We start from the raw sequence: 10,381 nt of genomic DNA, 5'->3' as shown, positions 1-10,381 counted from the left end.
CCTGATTCTCTTGTTTTATACTTTTTTCGTCATTAACAGATTCCATTTGAACAGATAGAAAATCTCCTGCACAGATTTCATCCTCTTTTGGCTCTTGTTTGACTTCAGATTCACCACAATCAACAAAACTGGTAGGGTTAGGTGATGGGTCTGCATTATTTGTAGATTCTATATTTTTTAAATGTAAAATTGATTTATTGTGTTTCGATAAGGCTGAACAGTCGTTAAAGGCTCTATGGCATAAATCACAATAGAAAGGCTTCTCCCCAGTATGCTTTCTTTTATGTCTTGTTAAGTCGCCAATTGTTGTAAATCTCTTAGCACATGTTTCACATGAGTAAGGTTTCTCGCCGGTATGAATTCTTTTATGTACAGTCAGGCTGCTATTTGTCACAAAGCCCTTATCACATAGACTACATTTAAATGGTTTTTCGCCGGTGTGAAACCTTTGATGGGCAGTTAACTCACCATTTGTTCGAAATCCCTTTTCACATACAACACATTGAAATGGTCTTTCACCTGTATGGGCTCTTATATGAGAAATCAAATTATCATTGGTTATGAACGACTTTTCACACAGGTCACAAGGAAATGGCTTTACATCTGAATGAATTCTCTTGTGTACTTTCAGATTATACTTTAAAGAGAAATCCTTCAGGCAGATATCACATGTATGCATGATGGTTTATTCAACACCTGAAAAAAAAAGAATATTTGAAATAAAAAGCTTAGGAAAAAGGAAAATCTTGGATCTTAGCTTTGATTATTTACCTAACTATCTTAGCTTTGATTATAATATTTAATTTCAAAAACTTTCGAATACTTTATTATTTAAAAACTAGTTTCGAACCTGACATATCTAACCACAAAGTTTTGAAATGATCAATCTTATATCTAATTTTTGGATTAAACAAAACATAAATTCCGTAAAAAAAATAGTAAAGCTTAGTACCTATTATAGAACACGCTCTAAATGTTAAAACAGAATCATTTTACCTGAGTTTTCTAATTGTATTTGTATCACACGCAGAAACTTTTACAGATAATTCCGCAAGATCATATTATTTTGTATTTAATCTGAAATTTTAAATAATAAATCAATAAAAATTTAATTATTAATTGATTCAAGCTTTACCTAGGCATTTCAATTATTAAAAAAAAAATATTTACAAATCGTGTGCACAAGTAGAAGATCTTCAAAATATAAATATTTGTTAAAAAGAAAACAGTAAACTATTATACAGTTATGGTTGATAAAATATTGTTCTCTATTCAGTAAATGTAATAATAATAGTAAGTCAATATGTAACACTATATATTATGGAAAAAAAATTACTTTATTTTCGTGTAAAAACAATAAATCCAATGTTATGTCTAAAAAGAGCGTCATGAAAATGCTATTAAAAGATCATTAATCGTTTTAAAGGTTTTTGATATCATGCTAAAAAAGAAAAAGCATTTGGGTTTTTTTTATTGATGGAAAAGGTAAAAACTAAATGAATTTTTAAAAAAGGTATAAATAGTTCAGTTATACAACAGATTTCTCAATTTTATATTCTTCATTGTCAATCAAATCGATATTTTTTTCCGAGAGACAATCACCAGCTATTTCCTCTTTTATATTGACAGCTTCATATGCATCATCATTATGAACAGGCTCTTCTTTAATAGAGAAAGAATCATTAACATCTGGTTCTTCTTCTATAATTTCTACTTTCACATTCCTAAAATCAGGAGCTTCATCATCATAATCAGGTTCCTCTTCTTTCATTTCTACAGTCACATTCATGATAGGATCTACATCGTCATATTCAGCTTCTTCTTTAATTGCAAGCGGATCATAATTCAGAGTTTCTTCTCCGTTAATTTCCTCTGTTATATCTTCTCCACAAACAACAAAGTCAGCCATTTGTTCACTATTGATTGGTATATTTTTGTCCTTGTGAGTTTTCCTATGTCTGTTTCTATTGTGTGAATGATTAAATGATTTTCCACAAATTTCACATGAAAATTGTTTTTCTTCTAAATGTGTTTTCATGTGGCTCTCTTTATTACTTAGCCTTGAGAACTTTTTCGGACATAAATCACAGGAATATGGTCTCTCTCCAGTATGAATTCTTATATGTTTGTCTCTACTATGAGAAGTAGTAAATGATTTCTCACATATTTCACAAGAAAAAGGCTTCTCCCCTGTATGTGTTCTTAAGTGCCTAGCTTTCGCACCAGAACCAGAGAATGATTTACCACATATCTCACATGAATAAGGTTTCTCACCAGTATGTGTCCTAATGTGTAAATCTCTGTAACCTAACTGTGAGAAAGATTTACCACAAATTGGACATGGATATGGTTTCTCTCCAGTGTGAGTTCTCATATGCCTTTCTTTTATTTGAGAAGTATTAAATACTTTCCCACATATCTCACAAGAATTGTCTTTATCTTCCGTAAACATTTTGTTTTGATTAAATAAAAATCTGAAATAAATTTCATATTTAAAAGTTTAAATAAACTATAACCAACCACATTTGTTAAAAGTACAAGAGGGGGGGAAGTTTTGACACATTTGCGTAAACAGTGAGTATAGGCTTTATCTTTGGACTGAGAGGATATCAGGGATAAAATCATTCTTATATGATAAATTTTCCCAAGTTTTAAGATTTTTTGAATAGGCCTCCATTTGTAGGAGCTGCAGGCCTCCAGGTTAAGGAGCTGCAGGCCTCCAAGTGGTCTCTGGACAGACACAAATTTACAATCAAAATGTTGTCTACATATTTGAAATAAAAGGTGCATATTTTGTTTAATAAATTGACCTCTATCTCCTAAAAAAAAATTCAATTATTATTTTTACCTGTCCAGAGACCAACTGGAGGCAAAAATCTTAAAACTTGGGAAAATTCATCATCTAATGATTTTTTCTTTTATAACCTATCCTCTCAGAACAAAGATAAAGCCTATACTCACTGTTTACGCAAATGTGTCAAAACTCCTCCCCCCCCCTCATATTAAAGAAAGATGCAGAAGTAAATAGTTAAGTATTTTATCATGACAATTCTTCCAACTTGCAAAAAAACCTGGTTAATTTTCCCGATTACAAGTATTGAAAGGCCTTCATTTCTTACATTTCTAGTCTCTGGCAATTTCATATTATTAAAATAAAAACAACTAAGTTAAAAGTAAAAAAACGATACCGTCGTCAGAGTATTGTTGTTTATGTTTATATAATTCTCATGGCCCCTACTGGAGCATATCGAGAATATTAGGGCATCATCAAAACATGTTAATTTTATCACAGATATGAGTACAATTAATAGAATATTCTTCACATTAACAGTTTTGTTAAAAGTTTTGTTGTTTATTATCTCCACGCCAAACGCATCTTAAATGGAACAAAAGTATTGCTTAATTCAACCTACTCACCATTGACATAATTTAATCATTAACATCTTTAGATTAGAGCATTTTCTATCAGAATAGAATATTTAGCAGTTTATTATGCCTCAAAAACCATAATATAGTTTTCATATTCATAAGTATGATTTTAGAAAAAATTAATGAACTAACACCAAATTCCAAGGTCAATATTCTGACTAAATAACTTTAAATACAGCTAGCTTCCAAACAGTTGGCAGCTGTATCTGTAAAGACATCATTATAAATTGAATTGAAGATAAGAAAACAGAAATAGTTGAGAACTTAAAGGAACCGCACAGCAAACAAGAACGCGCGAAAATTTTAAAAAAAATCGCCTTTATGGTGTCTAATTTTTGTGCATTTTAGTAATTGGTTTTACAGATTTCTTTTAAACCTTTTAATTTCGATTCTAATGATATGCGTACACCGACTGTGTTGCTAGTCATATGGGATCTAGCTGCATTTCAAGTTATTTTGTCAATACAATAACCTTGGAATTTGGGGTTGGTCCATTAATTTTCAAAATCACAATTACTACCTATGGATAAAAAGGTTTTGTGATATAATATGTTAAAAACTAATAAATATTGTTTTCTAATAAAAAATGTCTCAATTCAATGAAGAAAATATATTGATGATTAAATTATGTCAAAGGCAATTAGGTTGAATTGAGCAATACTTTTGTGACATTAAAAAAAACGCACTAAGTAATATGATTTAATCTATATATATTTGATTTATATACTGTTCCTGTGGTGATTTTAGGCTTTTTTGGTGGGGGTTTTAACAACCCCCTCCAAAAAAAAGCTATGGGCTAGGGAAGAACCGTTTAGTTTAGAAATTTAAAAATGTAATAATGTTTTTTAATTTTGTTCGGTAAAATATTACTAACTATTGAACTGAGGTGAATTCTTAAAAAAAAACTTTTGCCTCATTAAAATCAGTTTGCCTCACTAAAATTTTAGTGAGGCAAAATTATCCCCTCTAAATTTTTAGTGAGCCTCACTAATTTTAGTGATGCAAATTTTTTTTGAAGAATTCACCTCTGATTTAATTCTCCATTAAAGGGAGGCTTCACTGAGGGATGAATTTATTTTGAAATATAACATAATTAAAATTATAATCAGAGTGGAGAACTTTTACCATGGAAATATTTTTTCTTGGATGGTGGTGCTGCTGCTTTTTCTAGAAATAGTTATAGATATACAAGAAGCTTCACAGTGAAGGAGAACCATTTCGGTCAAGCGGTTAACGAGGTCTTAAGGTACAAACAAACAAATTTAAATTCTGTAACTTTTTAATTAGGGTAAATGCAGATTGAATTATATTAAATTCTTCGTCCCTCTTATTCTCTTTCTTCATTTTCATCTTTAGTAATTTTTTCTTCTTTTAAATTCACGTCAACCATATCTGTTTCCATCTCGATTGAAAGAAAAGTCTCAGGAAAAAAATTTTCTTCATTAATCTCTTGTTTAACATCGGCTTCACCACAACTTACAAAACTGGTAGAAGCAACTGTTGACGCTGCTTTAGAGTTTAGATTCTCGAGATGTCTAGCCGTTTTGTTATGCCTTGACAGGTCCGAACTGGAAGTAAAAGATTTCTGGCATATTATACACTTAAATCTTTTTTCGCCTGTATGTACTCTTTTATGTTTGAGCAAACCATTACTATCAGAAAATGCCTTTTCACATAAATCACACTTGAATGGTTTTTCTCCAGTATGAATCCTTCTATGATTAATTAGATGGCTACTTATTGCAAATGTCTTTTCACATATATCACATTTAAATGGCCTTTCACCTGTATGAACCTTCATATGCGTAACTAAATTACCACTTGTTGTAAATGCCTTACTACAAACATCACACGGGAACGGTCTCTCACCTTCATGAATCCTGTTGTGTGTTGTCAGATGACTACTAACATAAAAAGCCTTATTGCAGATCTCACATTTAAATGGCTTCTCACCTGTATGAATTCTCTTGTGTACTGTTAAATGACTGCTAACAGGAAATGCCTTGTCACATAAATCACATTTAAAAGGTTTTTCCCCTGTATGAATTCTCTTATGTGCAGTCAAATTTGTTCCCTGTGAAAATGTCTTCCCACAAACGTCACAACTGTACGGTTTAGCCCCCGTATGAGTTCTTTTATGTGATATCAAAGAACTTTGCAGTGCAAATGATTTTTCACATGAATCACAAGAAAATGGCCTCTCGCCTGTATGAATTCGCATATGATCTTTAAGTTTATACTTGTTACAAAACTCCTTTTGGCAAATATCACAAGTATTCATGATTAATAGTTCAATCAGTTTACAGTTCTTGGCACTATTGAGATAATAATTTCTATATTATATCTTAACTTGAAAAAAACAGTCTAAGAGGCTTATTTTTTATTAGTATAAAGTAAATAAAATGGTGAAACTTATCTTTTTAAATAGATATAACGATATTAAAAATAACCATAGTATACTCACCAAAAAAAACATTTAGAATCACTGCTGGAAGATACTTAGAATCACTAGCTCTCGTTCGTGCATACTCCTCTTTTAGGTGGTGCCCAATTTAATTAATATTACCCTCAAAAGGACCTCTTTTTTTTCCTATAGACACATAAACGGAGAAGAGAATTTTTATAAGAAACTAATTATTGATGTCATAATATTTTTTTAATTGCGAAAATACTGAATTGGTTTTTTAAAGACAATCTTGTAGACCTCATTTATAGAAATTTGCCTGGTTATGTTCTAAATTTTAAGGCAGAAAAAACTCATCTCTCCATCATTTATTTTTTTTTCATTGATTATCTGAAAAAAAGGAAACTATCATAAATTTCGATAATAAAACAAACAGTTCAAAATATTTGATAAAGGGGGGGGGGGGAAGTTAATGCAACCATCTCGTAATCAATGCGCTAATTGCACAAAAAGTTGGAAAAGTAACGGCTAACGGCTCAGCCATTTAGCCGTTTTTTGCTATTTTAATGGAAAATCTATCATTAATTACGTAGGAATCAACCGTTTAAAACATATTTCTGCTTTAAACCGTGTTTAATAAAACTAAAAAACACTTTTTAGATTTCTTGTACTAGAGGCTACCGTCTATAACCGGTTGAAAACGTCTGGGAGCGGCAAAGAGTATTTGTAGATTAGGGTGGGTCGATTTTGGACATTTTTTTTCTGAGACCAAAGCAGGGATCTGCAAATGATTTTTATGAGTATAATACACCTCTGGATGATCTAAAATTTATCCTAAGTCTTAAAACCGCTGACGACCAAACATTCAATTGTATAGCCATTTGTCAATGGGTGTCAAAATTTATTGAATCAAAACTATGGCTTCATGGTGCTCCCAGGGAAGGCCCTGAGGAGTAGAATCAGGAACTTTTGACCGTTTCAAAAAATCTCGTTCCTAGCCTGAAAAAATCTCAAAAAACCTCTACAAATTGGACAATTCTCAATAAACCTTTAAAAATAGTGTTTTTTAGTAATTTCTAAGGCTAGGAACGTAGATAGGGCTTGTAATGGATTTGTCCTGAAAATAACCAAAACATGGCTTAACGGCTGAGCCGCCAGCCGTCAGCCGTTACTTTTTCAACTTTTGTTAGATTTGGGAAAAAAAGACCTACCTTTTCTTTGTACACATTGAAAAGATAAATCCTCAAATGAAAACATTCAATATTCAAAGTTCCAAAATTATTTTAATCCTGATTATCTCCATATTCCATTTCCTGCTTTATAATTACTTTAACATTTTCAGCTTTTATCTGAACTGGAACTGAATCTTCTTTTACTTCTAGCTTAATATCATTACTTGTGTTTAGCTCAGGATGCATGTATTTGTGAATATTTAAAACATCCGAACTTTTGAATTCTTTATTACACACAACACATGACAATTTTTCACTTTTTTTAACTGACATTTTAATGCTATCTTTTTTTAAGTTTAACAAATTGCTCGCAGCAATAATAGGATCCGGAGAAAAATCAGAAGGATTTAACACCTTAAGATGCTTTAATGATTTGTTGTGACCATGTAATTCAGACGCAGTGTAAAAAAATTTATGACAAACTTCACAAGAAAATGGTTTTTCGCCTGTATGAGTTCTGTTGTGCTTTGCTAGTGCACTTCTATGTGTGTACGACTCTCCACATGTGTCACATGAGTATGGCTGTTCGCCTGTGTGAATTCTTTTATGAGTGGTCAAACTACTGTATTGTGAGAAACTTTTTCCACATGTATCACAAGAGTATGGCTTGTCACCAGAATGAACTTTTTTGTGCACCCACAAAGTCTTTTTATTTGATAAAAGCTTGTTACAAACATCGCAAGGAACCACCATCATTATTTTTCAAAGTGAAGCCTTACAAATATGAAAGTATACTCATTTCACTAAAACACCATCATGCCAAGATCTGAAAAAAAGATTGAATGATAACAATTTCTAATATATCTTTTCAAACAATTCAAATTATAAAAATTTATAACAATGAACAAAGATTAAATTTTAGGCGTCGGTTGTTGTTGTTTGTAGCCATGATTCTCTGAAGTTTGGATTTAGATGCACACGGAGATTAGGCGTCGGTTGATTGGCGGAAAAATTGCGGATTTTTACAAAAGTTTGATGTGACATGAATACATGTAATGTAAATTAAGCATAACTTTAAAAGACACTGGTTGCGTCGGACTTGCCTTAGACCAACACTGAAAAATCAAATTTATCTAGCTTAACATAAATTTTCCCTGAATAAGTTATAATTCTAGCTTACATTTTTTTTAAAGCTTATAATAAAAAAACCTAAATATAAAGTTTAATAAATAAATGGATGAAGCCAGATTAACGTGACATACAAAAATACTTTTTCAAACAACTAATAAAATTTTAAAAACAATAAAAGGAAAAACTATTTCGTACAAACTTTGCTAAGTGCTACTAAAGGGGGGGGGGGAGGGGGTAATGCAACCATCTTGTAATCAATGTATAACTGGCACTCCGAATATCGATCTGAAATTTTGCATGAATAATCCTTGGTAGGTCTGTTTTCCCTAAATCGAACAAAAAGTTGGAAAAGCAACGGCTGGCGGCTCAGCCGTTTTGCCATTTTTTGGCTATCTTAAGAGCAAATTAGTCACAAAACCTATCTCCACATAATACTTTTTGTCTCTCAAAAACCTTATCAAACGGTTATAGCCGGTAGCTGTTGATACTAGAAATTTAAAAAATGGTTATTGCTATCATTTAACATGAATTAAACCAAAAATATGTTTTAAAAAGATGATTCCTACGTAATTAATGATGAATTTGCCCAGAAAATAGGCAAAAAAAAACGGCTAAACGGCTGAGCCGCCAGCCCTTACTTTTCCAAATTTTTGTTCGATTTAGGGAAAATAGACCTACCAAGGATTTCTCATTAAAAATTTCAGATCGAAATTCGAATTCTAGGTGCCATTTATACATTGATTACGAGAGGGTTGCATTACCCCCCTCCCCCTCGCCCCCTTAGTAAAGAAAATCTAAATAGTTTTGAAAACATGTTAAATGATAGCTATTGGTGTTCTAAAATCAATTAAAGTAAAACTGTATGTAATTGAAGAGGACACTTCTTGACATGTTTTTTCTATTTACAATTTACAGTAACAAGAAAATCCCTGCAAGACTATTTAAACTCAAGTAAGAGAGCATCATTACTCAAAAATTCTTTTATGTCTTCTTTTACATTTCCTTCAGCATTATCAAACTTGTGTATCAAGAGTGAATTATCATCAACAGTTTCCTCCTCTGTCATTTCTTGCTTAACAAAATTTTCAGCCTCAATATGGACAAAATTATAACCATCATCAAGAGATTCATTTTCTTTTATTTCATGTTTAACACCAACTTCATTAAGATCAACAGAACAGTTAGAAGCAGACAGAGGAACTAAATTATTCTTTAAATATTTTGCAGTCTTATTTGGCTTTCTAGCTTTACTTCGTTTAACAGGAATTCCATTTTTGGCAGATTCTACATTTGCCATGTGCGTTGCTGATTTTTCATGCACTGACAAATCTGAACTTTGGTAAAACTGTCTGTTACACACATTGCAAGAAAATGGCCGTTCGCCCATATGAATCCTTTTATGCACTGTAACACTAGTTCTATTAGAGAATTTCATTTCACATATATCGCAAGAGTATGGTTTTTCGCCAGTATGCACCCTCATATGTTTCTTAAGCGTATCGTTTAGCTTAAAAGCCTTTTTACATAATTCACAAGAAAATGGTAATTCACCTGAATGTACCTTTTCATGCGTTTTTAAATTACAAATTTGTTTGAATGTCTTTTTACATATTTCACAAGAATATGGTCTATCATCTGTATGAACTCTTTTATGAATAGTCAAATTATGTTGGTGTGAAAATGACTTATCACAAAGATCACATGGAAATGGTTTCTCGCCTGTATGACTCCTCTCATGCTTAACCAAACAGCTATTTGTTTTAAAAGCTTTGTCACACATACCACAAGAGAATGGCTTCTCCCCTGTATGATTTCTCATATGCACTTTAAGCTGACTTTTGTAAGGGAACCCTTTGTGGCATATGTCACAATTGATCATCATAAATTGATATTTCTTTCACCTAAAATGTAATACAAAAATCAATCTTCTAACAAAAAAAGGAATGAAAAAAAAGATATGTCGACTTTTTCTATGGATTTTTAGTAATCAAATCCACACTTGTTTTATAACGTTTTGTAGACAACTTGACAAAAAAAATTGGAAAAAATTTTTATTTGAATAGCCAAGAGTTTAACTTATAAAACATAGTATGCTCCTTCAAATATGTAAATAACATTCAAAAAGATGCAGTTTTTTTGTAAGTTGATCTCTAAATAAAATTCTGTTTACCTTCATTAAATTACAATTATTTCCGTTCTATTTCTTTTGCTAGGCATAAAGTCATTTTATTGTATACTTGATCTG

General features: G+C 31.5%; 2 protein-coding genes across 2 annotated transcripts; both read right to left on the bottom strand.

Annotated features, from left to right (window-relative positions):
• Window positions 1–4,228: 4,228 nt before the first annotated feature.
• On the bottom strand, window positions 4,229–6,240 carry LOC145317931 (uncharacterized). Its single transcript, XM_080159218.1, has 2 exons — window positions 6,153–6,240; window positions 4,229–5,744 (listed from the first exon to the last, which is right to left on the bottom strand). The coding sequence occupies exon 2, from the start codon at window positions 5,708–5,710 to the stop codon at window positions 4,757–4,759; it is 954 nt and encodes a 317-aa protein (XP_080015344.1). The 5' UTR covers window positions 5,711–5,744; window positions 6,153–6,240; the 3' UTR covers window positions 4,229–4,756.
• Window positions 6,241–8,912: 2,672 nt separating this feature from the next.
• Window positions 8,913–10,380, bottom strand: LOC145317940 (uncharacterized). Its single transcript, XM_080159231.1, has 2 exons — window positions 10,307–10,380; window positions 8,913–10,037 (listed from the first exon to the last, which is right to left on the bottom strand). Exon 2 carries the CDS (start codon window positions 10,016–10,018, stop codon window positions 9,074–9,076), a length of 945 nt encoding a protein of 314 aa, XP_080015357.1. The 5' UTR covers window positions 10,019–10,037; window positions 10,307–10,380; the 3' UTR covers window positions 8,913–9,073.
• Window position 10,381: the final 1 nt, after the last annotated feature.

The sequence above is a fragment of the Acartia tonsa genome, chromosome 1 (assembly GCF_053477335.1).
Source record: "Acartia tonsa isolate MP-2025a chromosome 1, ASM5347733v1, whole genome shotgun sequence".
NCBI lineage: Eukaryota > Metazoa > Arthropoda > Copepoda > Calanoida > Acartiidae > Acartia > Acartia tonsa.
This window is presented reverse-complemented; position numbering and strand designations above follow the sequence as displayed.

Coding starts and splice junctions, on each gene's coding strand:
- LOC145317931 (XM_080159218.1), bottom strand. CDS start 5,710: ATGAATACTTGTGATATTTGCCAAAAGGAGTTTTGTAACAAGTATAAA.
- LOC145317940 (XM_080159231.1), bottom strand. CDS start 10,018: ATGATGATCAATTGTGACATATGCCACAAAGGGTTCCCTTACAAAAGT.